This window comes from Pan paniscus, chromosome 2, assembly GCF_029289425.2.
Source record: "Pan paniscus chromosome 2, NHGRI_mPanPan1-v2.0_pri, whole genome shotgun sequence".
NCBI lineage: Eukaryota > Metazoa > Chordata > Mammalia > Primates > Hominidae > Pan > Pan paniscus.
In genome coordinates, this window is record NC_085926.1 from 36,844,381 (window position 1) to 36,871,030 (window position 26,650).

Below are 26,650 nucleotides of genomic sequence, written 5' to 3' on the forward strand. Positions count from 1 at the left end.
ATTACTGAGGTTAAGACAGACTTTTAAATAAATAGTGCAGAGACAAATAGGTAATTATTTGGAAAAAAAAGTAAAGCTAGATTCTTATAATAAACTACAATGGACCAAGAATCTAAATGTAAAAAAATGAAACACTACAAGCAACTGAAGAAAATACAGGTGAATTCTTCTTTAACTTTGGTGTAAGGAAAGACTTTGTAACTCCAAATCTGGGGGCAATAAACAATAGATTGATAAATCTGACTACATAAAAAGAGAACTAAATTGCATGACAAAAAACAACAAAGTCAGAAGACAACTGACAAACCGGGAGAAAATAATTGCAATATATACCACAGACAAGAGCTAATGAGCAAAGAATTCTTAAAAATTGAGGACAAAGGACCAAAAACCATAAAGAAAAATGGGAAAGAGACATGAACATATAATTCATAGTAAAAGATATTAAAATGATTCTTAAACACATTCTTAAAAGTTCAACCTCACACATAATTAGAGAAATGCAAATTAAAACGATACTGGAAAAACAATTCTCACCTATTGGACCAGAAAACCTTTTAAAATAAGACAACGAGTTCTACTGGTGAGACTGTTGTGAGAGAAGCACCCTCATACATTGTCGGTGGTGACGCAAATTGGTACAACCCTCTCCTGGATGAAAAGTTGATAATATCTAACAAAACTACACAAGCATTTATACATATGAATTAATATGGAGTGATTTCCAGGACACACTCTCAGTGAAAAAAATCAGGCAAGGTGCAATGGCTCATGCCTGTAATCTCAGCATTTTGTGAGACCAAGGCAGGCAGATCACTTGATCCCAGGAGTTTGAGACCAACCTGGAAAACATGGCAAAACTCTGTCTCTACCAACAACAACAACAACAAAAATAGTGGGGCATGGTAGCACATGTCTAGTCTTAGCTACTCAGGAGGCTGAGGTGGTAGGATCGCTTGAGCCCGGGTGGGTGAGGCTGCAGTGAGCCAAGACTGCACCACTGCATTCCAGACTGGGTGATAGAGTAAGACCCTGTCTCAAAAAAAAAAAAAAAAAACCACAGAGAAAAGAAAAGAGAAGAAAGAAAAAAGAAAAAGTGCCAAAGAGTATCTATATAATGTAACTCTTCATGCAAAAAAAAAAAAAAGGGGGGAGCTATAAGAAAATAGCATGTGTGTGTTCACTGCTGCAAAAGAAATCCAGAAAGAATAGGCCTGAAATTAAAGAAACTGATTATCTATAAGGCTGGATGGGCAGGCGGCAGAAAGGAGGAAATGGAAATGGCCAGGGTGCAAGGATGAGAAGGAAGTGACATTTCTCTAAGCCTATCTTTTGTAAAGTTCTGACTCCTAGAACCATGGTAATATTTCACATGCCCTTCATATACCCAAAATATAAACAAAATCAAACAGGATGTGGGGCAAATCCTAAAATGGAATACAAACACTAAAAAAATTGAGTTTGAGTGTCCTACAAATTACTAACAAAACCATGGTAAAGGGAGTGGGAAAGAAAAGAACTACCAGTATCTTAACAGGATGCTCTAAGGCTAAAGACAAAAAACACTGAATATAAATGAACATAAAGTGAATATAAATCTAGTCAGTAAATGTGTTTCTCACAGAGGTATTATGGGTTACCTAGTCTGAAATTCATAGACTGAATAAGTAAATATATTGTAGATGAACAATATTACAAATAAAAAGGGCTGAATGATCATGGTGTTTGGACTGGAATCAGAGATATCAGTATAAACTCATGGTTTTTAACATAGACATATGCAGAGAGATACAATAATACAGATGTAGTATCATCGGTTAGTGCACATACATGTATGTCCTAGCTCTTATCTGCCAAAAAGTCCTAGAAACAATGACACTCCGCTTCGCAATGGCATACCTAGTACCAGATCTTGTTTCCTCTAACATTCTCCAATAGGAACCAGGGATCCTTAGAGAAGTGGTTGATTCCAGGGCTGGGACAGGGACCACGCAATATGAACCTGGAACACCTTGTGGTGTCTGAAAGTAAGGAAGTGCTCAAGGGGACTTTTTGAAGGAACACAGGAGCCAGTCTGAAGGAGTGCCTTATGGCTAAAGCTGGAGCAACGTTAGCAACAAAATAAATAATCATAGCATTGGATTTTATCCCATAGAATAAAATAAACATCCAAGTCCATACTGAAATCATTAAATAATTGAATATACAGGGAGAAGGAACAGCTCTTCATTACATAAGAATTCCAAGCAATAGGCCAGGCGTAGTGGCTCACGCCTGTGATCACAGCACTTTGGGAGGCCCAGGCAGGTGAATCACGTGAGGCCAAGAGATTGAGACCACCCTGGCCAACATGGTGAAACCCTGTCTCTACTAAAAACACAAAAATTAGCTGAGCATGGTGGCACACACCTGTAATCCCAGCTACTCATGAGGCTGAGGCAGGAGAATCGCTTGAACCCGGGAGGAGGAGGCTGCAGTGAGCCGAGATCGCGCCACTGCACTCCAGCCTGGAGACAGAGCAAGACTCTGTCTCAGAAAAAAAAAAAAATTAAACAATAAATGTAGACAGAAGGAAGAAAACTTTTAAATTAATGTTAATCAAAGACCATAGTAATACCTGTAGCTGTCAAGATCTACCAATAGATACCAAAATTGGTGGGCAGAAGTTTGAGAAGAAACAGGGTATATGCAGTTTCAAAGTATCCCCTCCAAGATACTCATTAACTACAAAAGAAAAGATAGTAATTTTACAGTGGAGAAGCCCCACACATCACAAATAATCAAGGTTAACAAATAATCAAATAATCAAGGTTAACATGATAAGAAGTATTGACATCATGAACCCCTTGGTACGATTCACTGAGGATACAAAATCATTTCTGTAATATTCTCACCAAAAACACATAACTTCATTCCAGTCATAACAAAATATCAAACAAACCAAAATTGATAGATAGTCTACCAAATAACTGACTACTACTCTCTGAAAGGGTCAAGGTAACAAAAGGCAAGGAAAGACTGAGGAATGGTCACAGACTACAGAACACTAAGGAGACATGAAAACTAAATGCAATGTGGGATCCTGGAACAGAAAAGGTACGTTAGTGAAAAAGCTAGTGAAACTCATATGAGGTCTGTATATTATTTTTTAGAGACAGGGTCTCAGTCAACTGACTGGGCTGAATGCAGTAGCACGATCGTAGTTCACTGCAGGCTCGAACTCCTGGGCTCAAGCCATCCTCCCATCTCAGCCTCCTGAGTAGCTAGGACTACAGGCCTGTGCCACCACACCCAGCTAATTTTTTTATGTTTATTTTTATAGAGACAGGCTCTCACTATGTTGCCCAGGCTGGTCTCGAACTCCTGGGTTCAAGTGATCCTCCTATCTTGGCCTCCCATAGTGCTGGGATTACAGGCAGGAGGCACTGTGCTGGCCTAAACTTTGATTATACAGCATGCTAACCTTATGAGGAGGCTGGGTGAGGGGAGTACAGAAAATCTCTGAACCATTTTTGTAACTTTTCTATAAGTCTAAAATTAGTTCAAAATAAAACATTTTTTAAAATATTCCCTGATGAAAAAGAAGATGAAGAGGGTATGGGAGAAAGCAGAAGAAGAAGGAGCCTGTGAGAGTTGAGAAGCCTCATTCGTTGGAGGTCATAGTGGCAGCCTATGTTGACATCTCTAATTGAAGGAAGAAAAGGCCCTCCTTTTTTTTTTGGTTTTTTTTTGGGGTTTTTTTTTTTTTTTTTTTGAGACAAATACTTGCTCTGTTGCCCAGGCTGGAATGCAGTGGCACAATCTTAGCTCACTTCAACCTCCGCCTCCCAAGTTCAAGCGATTCTCCTGCCTCAGCCTCCCAAGTAACTGGGACTACAGGTGCCCACCACCACTCCCAGTTAATTTTGCCATGTGGCCCAGGCTGGTCTCAAATTTCTGGTCTCAAGTGATCCACCCACCTTAGCCTCCCCCAAAGTGCTAGGATTACAGGCATGAGCCACCACACCCAGCCAGCCCTCTCTTTACTTTACGTTTTATCCTCCCAACTTTCAGAAAGTTGAAAGGGTTTCTGTGTTTATAAGAAATAGTATAAAATTGTTATTCTAAGCCACATACAGGTTAGAGTGTAAGCCACATATGGCTATAGAGCACTTGAAATGCATGATGAGGTGTGGTGAAAAGAGTGAAACATGCTGGATTTCAAAGACAGTACAAAACAAAAAATAAAGAGAAAAATGGCCTGGCACGGTGGCTCATGCCTGTAATCCCAGCACTTTGGGAGGCTGAGGCTGGCGGATCACAAGGTCAGAAGATCGAGACCATCCTGGCTAACGTGGTGAAACCCCATCTCTACTAAAAATACAATAAATTAGCCGGGCATAGTAGCACGCATCTGTACTCCCAGCTACTTGGGAGGCTGAGGTAGATCTTGACAGCTACAGGTATTACTATGGTCTTTAATTAATGTTGATTTAAAATTTTTCTTCCTTCCACCTACATTTTTTGTTGGATTTTTTTTTTTTTTTTTGAGACGGAGTCTCGCTCTGTTGCCCAGGCTGTTGTGCAGTGGCGCAATCTCAGCTCACTGGAAGCTCCACTTCCTGGGTTCAAGCCATTCTCCTACCTCAGCCTCCCGAGTAGCTGGGACTACAGGCACATGCCACTATGCCACATGGATGTCAGGATACCTGGAGATGTGTTTTTTGTAAATCAAAGAGTCAGACAGGAACTATTTTTTTATTGAAGATTTGCAAGGTAGAGATACGTAAAGAGGGCACAATGATTGGTGTGGCACATTCTTTAACCATAAATTACTAGGCTAATGTTAGCTTTAGCACAGTGGTATGCTAAGATCCAGTTCATATCAGTTCACAAGAGCCAATTGTTTAATGTCCAGAAATGTTGCAAGCTGGTTGATAAAAATTAAAATAAAAAATTATATGACAAACAAAACCCATCACTTCCTAATAATTTTACTACATTTTGTTATTATCTATGATGAGGTTTCTTTACATCTATCTTAAAATGTATCTGTATACTAAAAATAAAATATAATAACGTCCCACCACACATCTCTTCCCAACTCTGTGTTGCATGACATCACATTGGTACCATGAATTATGCCACCATGGGAGTATTTCCAAGCTGGTCCAACCCATGGCCCACACAAATTCGTAAATTTTCTTAAAACATTGTGAGATTTGTGCACGGACCTTCTTTTATTTTTAAGCTCATCAGCCATCGTTAGCATTACTGTATTTTATGTGTGGCCCAAGACAATTCTTATTCCAATGTGGCCCAGGGAAGCCAAAAGATCAGACACCCCTGATTATACCATGGAACTCAAGAAATGCTACAATTCTGAGCTTCTGTCTTGAAGAGCTAGTTGTTTGCCAGAATATCACTGTCTTTGAGAAGGGACTAAAACACAGAAAAATCAAAAGAACAGATAATAAATAACAAGGGTTAGGATGTGAAGAAGCTGGAATCGTCATACACTGCTGGTGGCACTGTAAAATGGTACAGCCACTTTGGGAAACAATCTGGCAGTTCCTCAAAAGGTTAAACATAGTGTTACCATATGATCCGGCAATTCTACTCCTGGGTATCTAGCTGGGAAAAATGAAAACAAATGCCCTGTACACAAATATTTACAGCAGCATTATTCATAATAGCCAGAAAGTGGAAACAACCCAAACGCCCATCAACTGAAGAATGAATAAACAAAATGTGGTATATTTATACAATAGACTATTATTTGGCAATAAAAAGGAATTAAGTATTGATTCATTCTACAACACAGATAAACCTTGAAAATATGCTGGTGAAAGAAGCCAGTCACAAAAGGCCTTATATTCTATGATTCCAGTTACATGAAATATCCAGAATAGGCAAATCCATAGAGACAAAAGGTGGTGATTGCTTAGGGCTTGGAGACGGGAGAAACGGAATGACTGCTAATGGATGTGGGGTTTCTTTTTAGGATAAAAATGTTCTAAAATGTATTGTGATGTTACTTGCTCAACTCTGAATAGATCAAAAAGCATTTAACTGTACACTTTAAACAGGTAAATTATATAGTATATGAATAATATTTCAATAAAGCTCAAAAATCCATAGACCCCTTCTCCTTTGTTTCCCTAGATATAGGTTCCTAGGTCCCAGTTCAGTGGGAATGACATTAGAGAAACAAGCCTCGCTGGGCTCCTCCTGAGAGATGCTGAAGAGAGGAAACTGCAGCTTCCTACGAGTAACCCACCAGACCAGAGGTCCCCAAAAGGAGGCCTTCAGGCTGGTTCTAGTTCACAGGCATGTTTAAATCTGAGCAGACAGCTGAAAAATCACAAGATTTCACAGTTTTAAAAAATCCAGATTTCTGGCCGGGCATGGTAGCTCATGCCTGTATCCCAGTACTTTGGGAGGCTGAGGCAGGTGGATCACTTGAGGTCAGGAGTTCAAGAACAGCCTGGCCAACAGAGCTACTAAAGTTACAAAAATTAGCTGGGCATGGCGGTGTTTGCCTGTAGTCCCAACTACTCGGGAGAGGCTGAGGCAGGAGAATCCCTTGAACCTGGAAAGCGGAGGTTGCAGTGAGAAAGATTGTGCCACTGCACTCCAGCCTGGGCGACAGAGTGAGACTCCATCTCAGAAAAAATCCAGATGTCCAACATCTCTTGCCATGAGAAGATGACAGCCCAGCCTGGTTCCTATGATCAGCTCCAGGCTGCAGCAGCACAAGGCACAAGCTCCTCACCACTCCCTGTCACCTCCCTTCCACAGAGGCTGAGAGTCCACTGTATGTTCTTCTCTACCCAAACAGAAAGCAAAAACTGAGGGGTCTGAGAGTTTCAAGAAAAATGAGTGACATCAGAGAGCTCTGAGAGAGTGAACACAGCCTTCCTGCTTCCCAGGCTAACATGGTGCACCGGTGTCAGAAGAACCAGCTTTTCCTTTCATGTGCCAGCCTCACTCGCTCATGTGCCCAGTCTGGCCCCAGCAGGTATGGGAAGATGCAATCCCTGTGTTAGATTCTAAGTGCCATGAAGGCAGAACCATGTGCAGTTCAGTTCACGATTCCTCTCTACCAGCTAACACAGATTTGGCATAAAATAAAATGAGTAACCATGTGATGAAGGAGGGAACAAAGGCAGCCAGGAGCCCATGTTCTTGAATGATTCAACCCCACAGAAGCCATTTCAAGGTGAAAGAGCTCCTGAAGCCCAGCAATTCTTCCTTCTCTCACCTCACCTTCTTTCTGCATTACAGCTTACCCACCCACCCACCAAAATCAAGTTTAGTTCAAGAGGAAGTTTAGCCCTCTGAGCCAGCTAGGGATAGAATGGGTAAAACAAGGCAGTCGGTGGTGTGGGTCCTCAAAGCCTGACACCAGCCAGCCACAGCGCACCCTCTGGGTAATGCCACTACTCACGCTTAACGAGGTATCCTGGGGAGTGGGCAGCGACGACGTGCAGGACAGTGCAGCCATCCCCATCCTTCTGGTTAATGCGGCCTTTCCACTCGGGCTTGTGATCCATTAACCACCGGAAAAGATGGTTTTCTCCTGAAGGGAATTAAAATGACTTACTAATGTTTTCCACATACAGAAAGTCAGCAAAGTTAATTTGTGCAGCAGCAATAGATTAAAAAGAAAGAAAGAAAATCAGCAAAGCAAGTCAGTGTGGACCACGCTAAGGTAACCAAATGAGGAATCCAACATACGTTTCCACTCACCACAAACAGGTGTGGGGAGACGCAGGCGTTTGTCAAGTGAGGATGAGTTACAGAAAGCTACCCATAATCATCGTAGGTCAGGTTCCCTAGAAGCCTGAGACAGGGATTCTTATACATGTGACTGAGCGAGAGATAGCGCGAGAGATAGCATGAGAGAGAGCAAGGGAGGCAGGACAGGTAGGGGAAGCAGGTAAGCAAGGTAGTGATCCTAGTAGGGTCACTCCAGCCTGACCTCATGAGCAGCCCTGCAGCAGGAATGCACCACAGCCTGGAGCCACCTTGAGGCACTGGGGCTGGCCTTTTGAATCCCCATGTCAGTCAATCAAGAGCTACAGAATGCACTCAGGGAGAGGCAAGGTCCAGAGAGAACCTCTCTGGGAAGTGGTTTCTGTTGACAAAGTGCAACTCTCTGCCCAAGGGGCCAGCTGTGGGTTGTTAGCAGCTAACATTGACAACAGGTGGGGGTGAGGGGGGTTGGTGGCAAAGAGGATCTGGGTGAGGCGCAACAGCCTCCACTTTAATAATCAAGCCAGTATCTCTGATAAGATTACCCTACTACATTACTATCAATAAGACATATATATTGAATTCTTTTCCCAGACTCCTTCCTTGGAGTTCCTGAGATCTAGGAAAGCCACGCACCTCTGCCAACTCTTTGGATGCCAATTTGTCACCATGTCAGAGTTCTCTGAGAAACAAATCAATGATTAAAACGTACCACCTTGAAGGCTCAATCTTACTGATACCACCTATAATCACAGGAACTAACTTAAAAGTAGACACAATGGGGAATCATGACATTCATAACCAGAGCCACGCTTCTCTGCATTCCAGTTTCCTCACTTGAAACTGGGAGGATTAGATTACGTAGCTTTCAATCAGGCTTTACTTTTAAATGTTTTATCTACCAATCTCTGTGTAAGAATAAAATCTCTTGGCCAGGCATGGTGGGGCTCACGCCTGTAATCCCAGCACTTTGGGAGGCTAAGGCGGGTGGATCACTTGAGATCAGGAGTTTGAGACCAGCCTGGCCAACATGGTGAAACCCCATGTCTACTAAAAACACAAAAATTAGCCAGGCGTGGTGGCGGGCGCCTGTAATCCCAGATACTCGGGGGGCTGACGCAGGGGAATCGCCTGAACCCAGGAAGCAAAGGCTGCAGTGAGCCAATATCACGTCACTGCACTCCCCCAGCCTGGGCAATGGAGTGAGACTCAGTCTCAAAAAAAAAAAATCTTATAAATTCCCCACTACATGAAATGAATAACACCAGGACAAATCTGGCTAAAGCAAAGACAGGGGTCCCAGGCCTCAAGCCCATGGCCACCTCCCACACCCCCATTCCTGGGGAGATGATACAGCCTACAAGAGGTAGACTAGACAAGTTCTCTTGGCCCTTTCTGGCACTAAAGTGCTATGGGTGAATGTCCCACAGTGCTGCTACGTGTGCTTGGAAAGAAAAACAAACTTCTATCTAAAGTGTGAGTGTGTGCATATGTGTGTGTTAATGATAAAATAAAAATATTTTTAAAGTTAAAGCCTATAACCAGATGGCGAAGCTTAAAAAAGAATTTCATGAAAATAGCAGTCCTTTAAAAGAAGCACAGCCAAACTGTATCAGCAACAGCTCATGTCTCCCTTGGGATACCCCCAGCCAAGGGACTATGTTGTGTGTCCCACAACACAGCCATCAACCCTAGAGTGAAAATGAACCGAGAGAAATAGACCAAAGCTGCCTATGCCGGAAGGAGGAAATTCTGCAGGTCTCCTGGGAGTGTTGCCCAGCAACAGCTGTCTGTCCTAAGTCTCTTCCATGGGTCCCAGGGCTCCATCCTCCTGCCAGGATCTGTCTAGAATCACAGAATCCTTTCCGTTTGGACCTCCTGCAGCTACTAGGTGCCAGGAAAGATAAAAATGATACTATTTTCCTGCTGCTTCATTCATTTGAATAATCAGATCATTTGAATATTCAAATGGTCTGCATTCAAGTGACTTAATTCTCGTTTCACTTGAGCTCAACAGAGTTCCAGAACTAGGCTAGAAGGGCAGCTTGGAGGGTGGAAAACTGGGAGAAGACTCACTGGCTTGGATACAGAGTCGCATGAGGGCATGAAGGGGATACGGTCCTATAGTCTCAACACTTGCACCAATGGAGATGAGCCACTGGACTAACTTGGGCACTTGTTCCATCTTCTCATAAAGTCCAATGAAAACGTATTTCTGGGGAAAAAAAACACACAGGACAAATTATGGAAGTCACTAATCAATATGAAGCTTCAAACTCCTTTACCCATAAAGTATGGAATCAGTAAAACTTGGATTAGCTGTGGTCCAAGCCTAGGGTTATTATAAATAACAAATTTGTGGTAAGGCAGCTGAAGGAGAAAGTACAAGACACAAGGAAGTGTATGTTTCAAGAAATCGCCTTGCGAGGCACAGTGATTCACGCCTATAATCCCAGCACTTTGGGAGGCCAAGGTGGCTGATCACCTGAGGTCAGGAGTTCGAGACCAGCCAGGCCAACATGGCGAAACCCCATCTTTACCAAAAAATACAACAATTAGCCGGGCATTGTGGTAGGCGCCTGTAATCCCAGCTATTCGGGAGGCTGAGGCAGGGAGAATTGCTTCAACCCGGGAGGAGGAAGTTACAGTGAGCTATCATGCCACTGCACTCCAGCCTGGGCGAAAGGGCGAGACTCAGTCTCAAAACAAAACAAAACAAAACAAAACATATATATATACATAGATATAGATAGATAGATATATCACCTTACCTCAAAGAGACTTTTCAGTGATAACTCTGGGACATGAATATTTCTTGGTAATCGGTCTTTTTTTGCTGACAGAAGCAGAAATGACTGGTGGGAGAAGACAGAAAAGGCTGGAATAATAATGTTCTCCACATAGGTTATTAAAGCAAAAAAGTTATTTTAAGCTTTAAAACAAGCAAATAAAAAAAAAAACACTCTCTAGCCTTGTCTTTTTTTGAAGTGCTTGCCAAGTTTTTCAGCTAATTGCTGTGACAATTAAAGTCTCTGTCTAGCCAACTTCCTGTTCCTGCTGAGGACTAAGGCCCCTCCACACTTCCTCAAAGCCTGCTGAGGACAGGAGCAGATGATGTTATGCAGCATTTCACAGCATAGTTGCAATGAGATTTTAAAAAAAAAAGAGTAATTCCCTGCCAAGTTCTTAAGGCTTAGCAAGTGGAAGACTCAAATCCTTTAGAAATATCCCATCCCAATCAATTATTCCTCACATCAGCGTTTTAAAAGCCCCAAGTACTTGGAGCCCATTAGACCCTGTCAATGGTGTGCTGCAGCCGGCTCCTATCAGCTACTGAGTTGATGATGCACATCTCCTCCTAACTCCAAGTCTTGTATGTCATATTAGTAGCTGGAAATTGGCCATGGTGAGAGTATTTATACTACCAAAGTTAGCAAATGCTACAAATCGGGACCTTTTCTTTTCAGAGACCCAGTTGTTAAACTACTGACCCTATCTAAAGTTGCTGAAGAGACTAAATCCCAGAGAAGTTAAGCCAGTTTTCACAGGTCTCACAGCACATCTTAAGAAGCCCCTACTGAGATCATTCAGGTATGCTAACAGGTCTAAGAATTCCCGGCTCTGTTATGACCATGACTGGAGACCCAGTCTCAGCTCCAACCTCTCTCATGTATGGCTTTTGCCAGTGGACTTAGGACCACAGGAACTGAGCCCATGGCCACATCTCACTTCTAGTTTCTTTCAGATTGATACCCATTCTTTTTTTTTTTTTGAGACAGAGTCTCACTCTTGTTGCCCTGGCTAGAGTGCAGTGGTGCAATCTCAGCTCACTGCAACCTCTGTGATGCCCATTCTTAACTTTTTGCCCTAAACAAGCCTCGCTGCCCACACTCAACCCCACATGATAAGTTCAGCATTCTAGTGGGCAGATTGCTGGCCTTTTAAAAGATGCTTCTGTCTGTAGTATTTGGGAATTACCAGAGCCTCACTGCAGGTAGGATGTTGGACCTGCCACTTGGGCTGGATTCCTGGGCCCTCCCTTGACTGGCTGGGATAATAATCTATTAGGAGTTGCCTGTCTCCCATTCTCTCATTCTCTGCCTAGGCCATGGAGCTCTATTCATGTCCACCCCACACTGGGAAGAGAGGAAAGGTTCTTTCCCTGAGTGCAGTAAATTAAACTATCTTCCTGCTAATGAGGCCTAAGGCCTCCTGCTCACAGATCTACCCTAGCACTTGGAATCACAGAATTTCAAAACTTTTTAAAAAATAAAGCTGGAAGGATCCTTATAAATCTCTTACGCCAGCTACCTTATCCCAAGAGAAAATATCTCAAATGTCTTTTAATGGGACCCTGAATTTCTGACTACTGGTTCCCCAAGAGTTCAGTCTGCCTTCCTCAACCCTGCTGCCTGCCCTCCCAAGATTTTTTAATACAGGGGTAAGCTTCAGGGAGCCCACGGCTGGACTCCAGGAGGTTTCCCATGAACCCCCTGAAACTATACACATAATTGTCAGTGCATGACAAGAGAGCCCCACAGATTTCATTAGATTTCCAACAGAATCCATTACCTTGCCCAAAATTTAAGAATTGTCTATTCTAAAGTCATCCAACCTGCTAGGATCAGGAGTCCTTAATAGGTTGCCCTTGTTTTTGGTGACTTTTCTGGACTGCCCAACTTTTGAAAGCCCAGCAGGGCTGTTCTAACCAAATTCGTAGCTTGGCCAGCCCATTCTCATGAGCACTTATAGCCTATCACCAATGACGACTACTATTCACTGGGCACTTAGAATATGCCAGGTATTATAAAACCCCTCAGCTCAATGCCTGGCACTGTAAACCTTCCACAAACGTTACCTGATAGGTGCTCTTGTCCATTATTTCTGATTCTTACCAAAACTCTGAAGAAATAGGTTTATATAATGCAACTTACAAATGAGGAAATAAGACTCAAATGGGAAGTAATTAGCCCAAAATAGTAAGTGGGGGATTCTGATTCAAGGACACATCTGTGTGACACTGAAGCCCAGACCTCCACAGTCCACCCACTCCTCCATTCCATGGATTCCTGGCCCTGGGTTCAGGTCCTACAACCTCACTTAGCCACTACCCAAATGTTAGCAGTCCCTCAAAACCACATGGGAACCCTTGTGAGCAGCCCAGATAGGTCATCCGGGCACACACTAGCTAAAGCAGTATTTAAAAGGATTGTGAAAATGAACACACAGCTTTGTTTTTCTCATTCCATATTACCATTAGCATCTGTACTTTACATTTCTTTGATGACAGTGGAGACACAGATCTAAGCGTTTTTCCCATTTTTAAAAATAAATGGAAACTGGCTAATTAATCTATCTCAAAGACTTTTCATCTTTAATGATATCCTAGTTAAAAATTTACCCTGGCATCAAGATCAACAAATAATAAATTACAATCCCTCAATGCCAATGGAAAGGAATCATTTCATCAAGAATGTACTCTCCCCATGAGAGCCATCTCCTTTTACTTACATGCCATAATCCTTTCTTCGCCAACTTTTCTATTACAGATTGCCACACTTCTGTTGGGAATCCAGTTGTGAAAATATGATCAAAGCAAGGCAAGAAACTTTGCAAAACAATGGAGTCACCTAAAAGAAAGTTTCATAATTTAGGGATTTTAATGTGGGGAAAGTCTACAGCATTTGGGAAAAGGTCCTCCAATTAAGTTCACACATAGACAAATGGTAAATTAAAGATACCCTAAAGAAAGGCATTTTCAAAGTAGTATGAAGTCCTTTATAATTGGTACAAGTGGCAATTATTTTCAGTTCATCATAAAATCAATCCCCTAAGAGTTAGGCAGGATAATTAACATTCGCTTTGCCTTTCTAGTTGCCAAGCCCAGTGATATGTGCTTATATTCAATACCTCAAATAAACCACTAAGGAAGTGCCTATTATCTCCACTTATAGAGGAGGAAATGGAAGCTTAAGTTACAAAACTCACTTCCTTTAAGAAAAATGTGACAAATATTGTTACCCAAAACATTAGAAACTATGACAAATGAAGATAGGTTTCATGGCATATCATGCAGTTAGTTCATGACAAGAAACAAGACTGGAACCCAGATCTACCAACTCTTGTCATCAATACACATTCTTCTGACCTGGTGGCCCATCGACCTATTGCACCTGGTGATCCTCCAACCATATTTCTCAAATTCATGGATAAGAATGTCCAAGGGGACAGGTCAAGACTCAGAATAACTTGGCACCTCTTCCAAGGTTATTAATTTCAAAAAATAAGTAAATATCAAAACAAATGCATACTATATGAAATGATACAAAGTTTCCCATAAATATATTTTTCAAAATTTAGAAACTGGGCGACGACAATTTCTTTACCTTCCAAAAAGGAGTACTTTGGTAAAGTATTGGCTGCATCATCTTAAGAAGTCCTGTTAACTGCCCCGTTTCAGGTTGGGGGCAGAATGAAAACCACCCAAGTTATCTTAAGGGGCAGTCATCAAGAAGCAGTTGTTTGGAATTCCCATAACTCCAGCCTGGCTTCTGACAGAATAGTGACATTTAAAAGATGCAGAGGGCCGGGTGCAGTGGCTCACACCTGTAATCTGAGCACTTTGGGAGGCCAAGGTGGGCAGATCACCTGAGGTCAGGAATTTGAGACAAGCCTGGCCAACAGGGTGAAAGCCCATCTCTACTAAAAAAACAAAAATCAGCTGGATGTGGTGGCAGTGCCTGTAATACCAGCTACTAGGGAGGCTGAGGCAGGAGAATCGCTTGAACCCAGGAGTCGGAGGTTGCAGTGAGCAGAGATCGCGCCATTGCACTTCAGCCTGGGCGAAAAGAGTGAAACTCCATCTCAAAAAAAATATAAAAGATGCAGAGAAACCGGGGGCAGTGGCTCAAGGCTGTAATCCCAGCACTTTGGGAGGCCAAGGCAGGTGGATCACCTGAGGTCAGGAGTTCGAGACCAGCCTGGCTAACATAGTGAAACTCCATCTCTACTAAAAATACAAAAATTAGCCAAACGTGGTGGTGGTGCACACCTGTAGTTCCAACTACTCAGGAGGCTGAGGTAGGAGAACCGCTTGAACCTGGGAGTCAGAGGTTGCAGTGAGCCTAGATTGCGCCACTGCACTCCAGCCTGGCCCACAGAGCAAGACACCGTCTCAAAAAAAAGATGCAGAGAAGTGCAGGCCAAGTCATTGGGTTTGAAAGAAAATGAAGCCAGCCCTGGCTACTGTTGGCAAAAGACTGACTGAAGAGCTGTGACCCATCAGCACCTATCTAGAGACTTTCCACTTCCCTGTCTAGGGGACATGGCTGCACCTGCCTCTAACTCCTTCCCACTGCCTGCTACTACTCTAGTCCCCTCTCTGTACCAAACTTGTCAAAATCTGTGAGATTCCACCTACAGACCACAGAAGTTGCTTTCCCACAACTGCAATGGGAACAGTTTGATTGATAACAGTCTATCCATTGTCAGCTGTGGTTTCCCCATATTTAAAAACCAAAGACCATTTTTCAGAAATTCTAACATGTGCCATTTTTCATATTCTAATATCTCTGAAATCAGGATGTCTTACAATCAATGTTGTCTTTCACTGGCAGAGCATAAATTAATAGCACATCTTAGTGCAACTTAAATTTGATCAAACACCATATTTAAAAACAACAGCCTAGGTATTGGCAGGACTTTAGACTGCACCATCACTGCCAAGGAGTGAAGTTTATTACACTGTGCTTTACCAGTTTCTGGTTTTGCCTGATCTGGGCCACCGACAAAGCTATGTCTTAGGCCAGGTCATTAGAGTAGTAACTTAATGCAGTGACACAAAAGCTTCCCCTCCCTGCTAGGCTGAACACTTGGGTCCTCCGCTGATTCTGCAGTGCCAGGTAGTGAGCTTCACGACCCTGACATGGAGCACCCATTATCAGCTTTCACAGGACCCGCCATCGGCCCTTCCAGGTCATCTTCATAGCAAACAAATATTTTCTCAATAGACTGGAAAAATACATGTGAAAAAGTACAGGAAAGTCCAGGCATGGTGGCTTACGCCTGTAATCTCAGCACTTTAGGAGGCCAAGGCAGGTGGATTGAGGTCAGGAGTTTAAGACCAGCCTGGCCAACATGGTGAAGCCCCATCTCTACTAAAAATACAAAAAGTTAGCCGGGCGGGGTGGTAGGCGCCTGTAATCCCAGCTACTCAGGAGGCTGAGGCAGGAGACCCTTTGAACCTGGGAGACAGAGGTTGCAGTGAGCAAAGATCGTGCCATTGCACTCCAGCCTGGGCAACAAGAGTGAAAATCCGTCTCAAAAAAAAAAAAAGAAAGAAAAAGAAAAATTACCGGAAAGAGCAAAAGTCACATCAGGCGAGTAGTATAAATACGGAAACCCCTATGAATAGCAACACAAAACACTTAAGAAGTCTGAAACCAGCCGGGCAGGGTGGCTCACACCTGTAATCCTAGCGCTTTGGGAGGCCAAGGTGGGCGGATCACGAGGTCAAGAGATTAAGGCCATCCTGGCCAATATGGCGAAACCTCATCTCTACTAAAAATACAAAAAAATAGCCCAGTGTGGTGGCGTGTGCCTGTAATCCCAGCCGCTCGGGAGGCTGAGGCAGGAGGATCACTTGAACCCGGGAGGCAGAGCTTGCAGTGAGCCAAGATCACATCACTGCACTCCGGCCTGGTGACAGAGTAAGACTCTGTCTCAAAAAAAAAAAAAAAGTCTGAAACCAAACTCTCAAAGTTTTAGTCATTTATGCGAAAAGGACTTCATTGTTTTCACAAAGGCAGAAGCCACCGAAGCATCCAAAATGCTTTCTAATGTGTGAACTAGATTCATTAAACTGCATAAATCAGCCACAAAGAAACACCCAGAAATTATCTCCCCATGAGCCTGAGTCCCCAGGAGCTATTTCAATAAAATAGCAAGGACTTTACAAAAAGTCTCCCCAGTTCCAACTTACTGCTCATAGTGGTGAAGACTCCAACAAGGAAATCAGCAACCGGTGCCTGGTCTTGGCTTCTCTGCACAAGTCGCAGACCCTCAAAAAACATGCGAGCGGCTTCGTAAGGCTGGTGCAACCTTAGCAAGGAATAACCAGCTCGGTAGTATCCCTGGAACAGGATAAAAAGCAAAACTGTTATGTACCACATCTCCTTTAACCTGCTGGTGAAAGAAAAAGCAAAACTGGCAACATGGGAAATCCAACTCTAAAAGTCTGACTTCTGGCTGGGCACAGTGGCTCATGCCTGTAATCCTAACATTCCGAGAGATCAAGGCAGGAGGATCGCTTGAGCTCAGGAGTTGGAGGCCAGCCTAGGCAACATAGTGAGACCTTGTCTCTACTAAAAAGAAAATAAAAATTAGCTGGGTATAGTGGCACATACCTTGTAGTCCCAGCTACTCAGGAGGCTGAGGTGAGAGGATTACCTGAGCCCAGGAGATAGAGGCTACAGTGAGCTACAGTCATGCTACTGCACTCCAGCCTGGGCAACAGACTTATATCCTGTCTTACTTCTATGTAAACATGGATTTCTAACCAACACTGGATACAGGGTTTCCACATTATATTCTGTGCCACATTGCTCCTGTCATTTAACTGCCAAGAAAAGAATCACTTTCAAATCCATGACTGACATAGCATCTAACATATGACACAGAGAGAAGAAGGTCTGCTTTCAATTATGTCTCTGGTTGGTTGGTTTGTTATTGACTGATTGATTGATTGAGACAGGATCTTGCCCTATCACCCAGGCTGGAGCGTAGTGGCATGATCCTGGCTCACTGCTACCCTCTAACTCCTGGGCTCAAACTAACCTCTCATCATAGCCTCCCAAGTAGCTGGGACTACAGGTGTGCACCACCATGCCCAGATAATTTTTCCATTTTTTGTAGAGACAAAGTCTTGCTATATTGCCCAAACTGGTCTTGAACTCCTGGCCTCAAGCATCTTCCTGCCTCGGCCTCCCAAACTGCTGGGATTATGAAGCCGGGGTGCAGTGCAAGTGAGCCACTGCACCTGGCCTTATTTATTAATTCATACTTCAAGTCACAGCTTGGGCCAGAACAAAAGAATGAAAATAATCCTTTGATTAGTGTTCAGGAAAAGAATGAGACTGACATGAAAACAAAGGTGTTTTTCCTGCCCCTTTCAAAGTAAACACAATTTCCACTGGGTACGTAAGAAAACAAATTGTAATGACAAACATTGAGATTTACTGAGTTCTACATTATAAGCAATATTCACGAGAGGCCAAAGAAATATTTGATTTCTATAGAAAGAAGAAAATTACAATGATCAATAGAAGAAAATGGTCTAGTTTTGCCTATATACAAATAATATGACTCTTGAATGGGAATAAAATGATATTGCCTACCCCACGTTGATCACCTGAATCAGCATCAGGGATCTACCAAAACAATTTTCTGTCTCAGATAACAGAAAGCCGGGTGTAGTGACTCTAGCCTGTAATTCCAGCACTTTGGGAGGCCAAGGCAGGAGGACTGCTTGAGCCCAGGAGTTCAAGACCAGCCTGGGCAACATAGTGAGACCCTGTCTCTACAAAAAAAAAATTTGTTTTCATTAGCTGGGCATGGTGGTGCAAGCCTGTAGTCCCAGCTATTCCAGAGGCGGAGGGAGGAGGATCACATGAGCCCACGAGGTGAGGCTCCAGCCTGGGTGACAAAGCAAGACCCTGTCTCAAAAAAAAAAAAAAAAAAAAAAGATAACAGGTGTTCACCAACTGGGTTCATAAAAAAGGAAGTACTTTAAAACTCCACGTAACACCAAATTTCTGGCTATTTAATGATTTGTTTTAACTTTCATTTTGAAAGTCTAAAGACCTCAGATAACAATCAAAGAGAGGAGGAAAAAAAGTGTGTTTCGTTTTTTCTAACTAGGCAAGCTGATAATCTCCCATTTCTTTGCCTTCCTCAGATTCAAGGTTTTTTGTTTTTTTTTTTTTTTTTTTTTGAGGAAGATGAAGGGGATCAGAATATGCCACCCTAAAATATGCCACTTTGGCATAAGGATTATTTCGAGCTGAAGGTATCTGAGATTCAACAGATGCAAAAAGAAGCCTCCCCTGAGCTTCACTTAACTGATTAAAAAGCAGAAACTCTGAAGAAATGAGGACTGCCATAAATCTTCTCTCCCAGGGAAGTTTTATGGCCATGAAGAAGAGAGAAATTGAGCACCAAGACTGGCCTGAACAAACCTTGCTAAGATAGCCCCTTATCTTCCATTACGTTCCCACATATATACACCTTCCCACAGTTTGCAGCCCCTAGACACCTAAAACTCTTTTCCTTTATCTTGTCGCATCCCCACAATTTATTATTCTTTATTAAAAATATCATAGAAGATCTCAGGCCTGTCCACATTTTTTGGAGCTTTACCTCTCTTCTAGAAAGATTCCTTTGACACATAAAAGTGAACATCAAATGAAATCTGTGTGCTTTTCTCCTGTTAATCTGTCTCTTGTCAATCTGATTTGCAAGGCCTCAGCCACTGAACCAAAAGAAGGTAGAGGGAAAATTTTTTGCCTTGCCTGTAGAGGACAATTGCGGTGGGGAAGGGGAGAGAGGATGGAGAGAGACTCCCAGGAGTTCTGGGTAAGAACTAGGAAGTGGCCCTGGTTGCTGTGCTGTCAGGGGCTGCTGCAGGTTTGGCCAATCAAGGAAGAAGCCCCTTGATGTAAGAGCATCAAGTCCCTTGGGCCACAGTCACAGCCTCCACTTCCGGGATTTGGGCAAAACCCAAATATTAATACTGTCCCAGCGAGAGGATTGGGAATATCCTAAAATACCTTTGGGAAGAAATTTCCCAGGAATGCACTCCCATTTTCAAAACTAGTCAATAAATTCTAAAGCAGAGGTATCCAATCTTTTGGCTTCCCTGGGCCATATTGGAAGAAGAATTGTCTTGGGCTACTTATAAGATCCACTGACACTAACAATAGCTGATAAGCTTTAAAAAAATAACCGCAAAAAAAAATCTCAATGTTTTAAGAAAGTTTATGAATTTGTGTTGGGCCACATTCAAAGCTGTCCTGGGCCAGGGGTTGGACGAGCTTGTTCTAAAATATTCATCTTCCAATAAGAAGTTTAAGAGTCAGTGTCTACTTATTATGTAAAATATCCAAATCCCTCTCTTAAAGTTAAAGTACTCTATAGGTCAAACCTCCACCACTCCCTTTCCATTGTATTTTGTTTCTAGCAGTCACACATTATGTGTTGCTTCAGATGCTCCAGAGTGGCTATTGAATTTAAGGCCTCTGAATGTAATGCTCTTTTTCTCCCCAGATTGAATGCAAACTACTCAAGAGCTGGGATGAGTCTTCTGCTCCTTTTGTCTGCCTTGAGGCACCAAGAACAGTAAAGGTGCCATGAAGAGTGGCACTCAGGGCATTTCTGATGAAAAAAACAATCAAATGATGTTTATTGACCTTTGTTAACAATCTTAAAGGGTCTTAGTGGCCTCTCAAACTCCATGATCTCTCTGAAGAGCTGGTTTCTACTATAAGAAATGCCTTCTGAAAAATTGGTTTTGTGTCACCCACCCAGCTTGCATTTGAAGTAAAGCTTTGCTCAGATGAAACTTGCGAACGGCAAAGAACATGCACAGATTATGAGTTTGGGTGTAACTATATCAGAACAAAACAAGTTCCTCTGTGATCTCCATTGTGCTCCATCCACTAGGAGGCCAAGCTCTGCTGTTCCTACAAAGTGCATTTCAACACTAGGCGATCCTTGTTTTTACTCTTCTCCAGATAACGATCACATGCCCCATGGGCATCTGTCTGAAGATGCAAAGAGATCTAGAAGAACTCCTAGCATTTCCACTTTTAAAAGGAATGGAAAGAGGCAGGCTAAAAGGAAGGAGGCAGCAGCTGCCACCCCCAGGTGCCACTGCCCCACACTTTCTCTCATCCTTTCATACCTTCATCCACCACCCCAATACTCTCAAGTCATCTCCCCACACCTTCACCCTGCCACCCCATACCTTCACGTAGGTTGGATCCCATTGGAGACATTCCTTGGCAGCAACAAATGCCTCATTCCACTTCCCAAGGCTGAAAAATGCATTTGATTTGTTGCACAGCAGCACAGCCAAGTCCCTCGGGGGAACCCTGTAAGAACAAACCGGTGGTCTGTCATGGTTCTGCAAATACAGAAAACAGTCTGTGAAGTCCCCCCATTCGGTGCTGGCTGCTGCCATCAGGAAGGGTGTTTCAGCAGGAAATGACTCATTCATGCTTATCAGATCAGTCTCCCAGACCCCAGAAGAGCCTGGAACATTTACAATATATAAATCTGTCCTTCCTCACTCCCAAATACTCTGCTCCCGTCTTTTAATGACAATTGTTCTCAACAGGTTGGTTCCATCTCTCACTGATCTCCACGCATAATCATTTCATCTCCATTGCCAGCCCTCAGAAGAATCGGCTTCAGGTAAGAGGCCTGTGCAGGCCCTGGGAGCAGGGCCTATAAGGCAGGGAATTCCATAGTCTTGGTGCCCACAGTGTAGACCAAAGGGGATGCAAGAACTCTGGGTGAGTATGGCCCTGGCCCCACAGACTCCTGCCTGTGAGGAGGGGCACAGCTGGAAGATGGCCAAAGGAGGGCCCTTTAAAGCGCAGCAGGGCAGGGATGGCTCTGGCCTTGGTCTAGAGGTAATATAGCTGCAAGTTAATGCTGAAACCAGGCCAGAAGAAAAAGGAAAATTCAAAGCAAACCACAATATGTCAAGAGAAGCCCAGCTACCAATGGAATATAAGACACACAAATAAAAAAAGCAAGCCTTATGACTTCTTTTTTATTTAATATCTTTGAGACAGAGTCTCACTCTGTCGCCCAAGCTGGAATGCAGTGGTGCAATCTCGGCTCACTGCAACCTCCACCTCCTGGATTCAAGCACTTCTGCCTCAGCCTCCCGAGTAGCTGGGATTACAGGCGCACACCACCACACCCGGCTAATTTTTGTATTTCTAGTAGAGATGGGGTTTCACCATGTTGGCCAGGATGGTCTCGAATTCCTGACCTCGTGATCCGCCTGCCTCAGCTTCCCAAAGTGCTGGGATTACATAATTAAGATATTAAATAGGCCAGGCGCAGTGGCTCATGCCTGTAATCGCAGCACTTCGGGAGGCCAAGGCCGAGGCGAGGAGCTCGAGACCATCCTGGCCAACATGGTGAAACCCCATCTCTACTAAAATACAAAAAAATGATCTGGGTGTGGTGGGGTGCACCTGTAGTCCCAGCTACACGGCAGGCTGAGGCAGGAGAATCGTTTGAACCCAGGAGGAGGAGATTTCAGTGAGCCAAGATCGCACCAATGCACTCCAGCCTGGCAACACAGCAAGACTCCGTCTCAAAAAAAGAAAAAAAAATCTTAATCGTAAAAATAATACAAATCACTGTAGAATAATACAAAAATCACTGTAGATAATGCAGACAAGCACAAAAATATTAATAAACAAAGGAAAAATCACCTCCATTACTGTCCCCACCCTCGATGTTTTGTGTCTGGCTTCTTTCATGGCCCAACATTCCCTCTAGGTGAAGGGATGAGGCCCCAGAAGCACACAGGAGGCAGTGGGGTCAGGCAGTGAGGGATCAGCAAGGGAGCAGTGACCGCAAGTGTAAGAGATGCCATGGTGTCCATCCCAGACACTCTGGCCAGTGCAGCCATTCCCAGCTGCAATGTCTGTTGGCTGCAGCTAGAGGTTCTCAGCACCCTGTTCTCCAGAGATTTATCCTCAGCCTAATGAGAGCTACCCTCTCCCCAGGAAGTTAGACCCATACTAGGGACTGAACTTCCCCCAACCCCAACTGCCAAAAAAAAAAAAAAAAATCCCTGGGTAGGCCGGGCACAGTGGCTCATGCCTGTAATCCCAGCACTTTAGGAGGCCGAGCGGGCGGATCACAAGGTCAGGAGATCAAGACCATCCCGCTAACACGGTGAAACCCCATCTCTACTAAAAATACAAAAAATTAGCCAGGCGTGGTAGCAGGTGCCTGTAGTCCCAGCTACTCGGGAGGCTGAGGCAGGAGAATGGCGTGAACCCGGGAGGCGGCGGAGCTTGCAGTGAGCCGAGATCGTGCCGTTGCACTCTAGCCTGGGAGACAGAGCGAGACTCTGTCTCAAAAAAAAAAAAAAAAAATCCCTGGGTTGAAGCCCTAACCCTCAATGTGACAATATTTGAACATGGAGCCATTGGGAGGTAATTATGTTTAGCTGAGGTCATGAGGGTGGAGTCCTCACAATGGAATAAGAAGAGACACTGGAGAGCTTGCTCTCTCCTCTTTGCACGTGACACAGTGAGAAGGCAACCATCTACAAGCCAGGAAGACAGCCCTCACAGGGGGCAGCTTGATCTTGGACTTCCCAGCCTGTAGAACTTTGAAAAATAAATTTCTGTTGTTTAAGCCACCCAGTCTGTGCTATTTTGTTATGGTAGCGCAAGCAGACTAATATAGCCCACTCCCTAGGATGACTGCCGGGAGCCAGACAGCCTAAAACCAGTGACTGACTGATATGAGAATCAAAAGGTTAACCTCCTTGCCTCAAGATGGAACCAGCTCTGCAGTATGATTCATGCTCCAGAGCTGCCTATGGGATCAGGCAAATCTTGCTTGGTTTAGACACCATCCCTGCTTAGAGCCTTCCTTGTGCCATCCTGCCTCCCTCAGTCCCCTTTCTCCTGCAAGTACGCTGTAAATCACATGCACCTGAGTCTCAGTGTTAGCTAGCTGTGGCAGGAAGGCCAGCAGCAGGTGATGGGCAAGGGGAACAGTGTCAGGAAGGTCCCACAAAAGGCAACATGAGGGTCCAGGCAGAAGTCCCAGTAGGGGTCACACAGTAAGTGGTGGAGCTGAGCTTTGAACACACATAGTGTGGGGTCAGTCTACAACCATAAACACTACACAATACTACCTCTTTCTAAGAAAGCTGAATGTTTGCCTTGATCGAGGATCTCTAGACCCAGCTCTGACACAATTCTGATATGTACCAGGACAAGGCAGAACTGCAGAAACTACAGACACAAGCTAATTACACTCAACTCAACCTCAACTAGAGTGTAGACATCAAGGAGATGGGAGGGGGAGGTGGAGCCATGTTTCAGTAATTTAATTTGGTGCCATTTCCTAGCACAAGTTTAGGTTGTGTGCACCCTACAGATGCCAACATCTGCTCGCTCTACTGCAGCTGTTCCAAAAGGATGATCTGGGAACTTCTGGGGACCCTCAAGGCCACTGCAGGTGATCCACAAGGTGAAAATACTTTCACAGTTGTGGTAAGCTGAGTAATGGCCCCCAAATACTGTTCTTTTTATGGAAAAAGACAAACTTTTGTGATTAACAAATGATGTAGCAGATGTGATCAATTTAAGCATTTTAGGAATAGGAGATTATCCTGAATTATGATAAAATCACAAGGGTCCCTATGATCGAGAGAGACAGAGGGAGACAGAAGCACAGCTGAGGAGAAGGCAAGGTGATGACAGAAGCAGAGATTGGAATGATAAGCTTTGAAGATAAAGGAAGGAGCCACAAGCCAAAGAATACACACTGCCACTCAAAGCTGAGAAAGGCAAGGAAGTGCCTTCTCCCCCTCAGAGCCTCCACAAAGAACCAGCCCTGCTAACACCTTGATTTTAGCCCCATTAGACTCATTTAGAACTTCTGATCTTCAGAATTGCAAGAGAAAAAATTTGTATTGCTTTAAGCCCTAAATTGGTGGTAACTTGTTACAGCAGCAACAGGAAACTAATACAATAAGTAAGACATAATGTGCCTTGTTCATACTCATTCCCTCACACTCACACAGGGAGTTTTCCAGAAGCCATATGACATGTGATATTGCAACAGACTGAATACAGATGTAAGAAGCCAGCTGTCTTCTGTGGAGACAAGACATTAAGAAGGAGATTTACAAAAATGTACAAGTTTTTGTTTTGGAAAATATACTTTAAAAATACAACATGTAATAGATTTACTGATATATTTATTTATTTATTTTTGAGACAGAGTTTCACTCTTGTCACCGAGGCCAGAGTTCAATGGCACGATCTCGGCTCGCTGTAACATCTGCCTCCCACGATCAAGCGATTCTCCTGCCTCAGCCTCCCAAGTAGCTGGGATTACAGGCGTGCGCCACTACGCCCAGCTAATTTTGTATTTTTAGTAGAGATGGGGTTTCACCATGTTGGCCAGGCTGGTCTTGAACTTCTGAAGTCAGGTGATCTGACCGCCTCGGCCTCCCAAAGTGCTGGGATTACAGGTTTGAGCCACTCTACCCAGCAAATTTATTGATTTTTTTTTTTTTTTTTTTTTGAGACGGAGTCTGGCTCTGTCGCCCAGGATGGAGTGCAGTGGCGTAATCTCGGCTCACTGCAAGCTCCGCCTCCCGGGTTCACGCTATTCTCCTGCCTCACCCTCCGGAGTAGCTGGGACTACAGGTGCCCACTACCACACCCGGCTAATTTGTTGTATTTTTAATAGAGATGGAGTTTCACCCTGTTAGCCAGGATGGTCTCGATCTCCTGACCTCGTGATCTGCCCACCTCAGCCTCCCAAAGTGCTGGGATTACAGGCATGAGCCACCGCACCCGGCCAATATTTTTAAATAAATACATATTTTATTTTTTTATCAGTTTTAAGTTCTACCATACTGTATTGACAGCTACAGCCTACATAAACAGAAGACGCTCTTTAGGGTCCTCAGCAATGTTTAAGCATGTTGTGATACTACAATGTTTGAGAACAGGTCTGTAAGAAGCTGAAGGGGCAAGGAAAGAGAAAGTGAACCTTAGTGCCCGGCGGGGTGTGCGCTGTGGCCACGGAGTAAATGGCATAGATAATAAAGAAGATGAAATGAATGACAACGAAGAGGTTTGTTCGAAGACTTCAGCCATCCCATTAAATCTGACCCCTAGCCAGCCAGAACGGGAAGTTTTGTTATGTTTATCAACAGTCCTCTATGTTTCACTTTCTATTTCCCTTCTTACACAATCCCTGTTCACTTCTAAGCTGACAATGCAGAGAAGATAAATAGGAAGTGAGCGATAAAGAAAACAGAAACAGGGTGGAACGATAAGAAATGAAAAGAAATCATAAGGAACAGAGTCCCATGTACTGAAAAAGAAAAGATGAGGTGAAAATGCAAACACTTACCCCCACTGGTATAACTGCAGGAGAATCTGGATGGCTTCATCGTACTTTCTGATGGCCAAAGAGAAGTTCCCATTCTTAAGAACCTGGTTGCCGGATTCTTTCAGCAGCTCAGCGTAAGCTGTCAGGTCCATCCTGTGAGGAGACGGGGGAGACGCTTGCTGCCAGACCCGTGCAGGGCATGTTCACCTTCCGGTCTGCATTGCTGAAATCTGGAGAAGGAGTTCGCTCACTATGGCCCCACCCACCTTCAAAGGGCACATCTTGGCAACACCTCTCACCACCAGGAAACCAGGCAGAGTGTCTGACAAGACTATTTCTTTGTCAGTTCTTTTCTGTTCTCAAGGGTGGCCAGACCAATTCCATTTATTCAGCATTAATGATCTGGAGGAGGCTGCTTCCATGCATGAGACAACATAAACCTGGTAGGTAGTGAGTGCTATCCCTGTAACTGGCATTATTATTAATCTCATTTACCCATCATCACAGCCCACAGGAAGGCATTGTCCCCACTGTTCAGATGAGGAAACTGAGGCTCAGAGGTTCAAGTCACTTGCCTAAAAATCTGCTGATGGCATTTCCCATTTCTGACCCCAGATCTGACCAATTTCTAGTTTCTGCTCTTGACCACTGTACCACATCACGTATTGGTAAAAACTCAGCTGATAGTACTTCCACTCTCTTAGCAGATGGAACAGGGAGGGCAGGTGAAGGCCTCAGT

The 26,650-nt window shown here is 43.8% G+C and overlaps 1 protein-coding gene across 2 annotated transcripts in view; it reads right to left on the reverse strand.

Annotated features, from left to right (window-relative positions):
* Positions 1 to 26,650, reverse strand: part of TRANK1 (tetratricopeptide repeat and ankyrin repeat containing 1) — a 119,046-nt gene that overhangs the window by 55,896 nt on the left and 36,500 nt on the right. For both annotated transcript variants that reach the window (XM_034956101.3, XM_008951573.4), the window contains exons 2-8: positions 25,933 to 26,064; positions 20,759 to 20,885; positions 16,718 to 16,868; positions 13,249 to 13,367; positions 10,509 to 10,592; positions 9,814 to 9,952; positions 7,430 to 7,561 (exon numbers count right to left, since the gene is read on the reverse strand). In XM_034956101.3, coding sequence (XP_034811992.2) covers positions 7,430 to 7,561; positions 9,814 to 9,952; positions 10,509 to 10,592; positions 13,249 to 13,367; positions 16,718 to 16,868; positions 20,759 to 20,885; positions 25,933 to 26,064 — 884 coding nt within the window. The remainder of the gene's footprint in view (positions 1 to 7,429; positions 7,562 to 9,813; positions 9,953 to 10,508; positions 10,593 to 13,248; positions 13,368 to 16,717; positions 16,869 to 20,758; positions 20,886 to 25,932; positions 26,065 to 26,650) is intronic.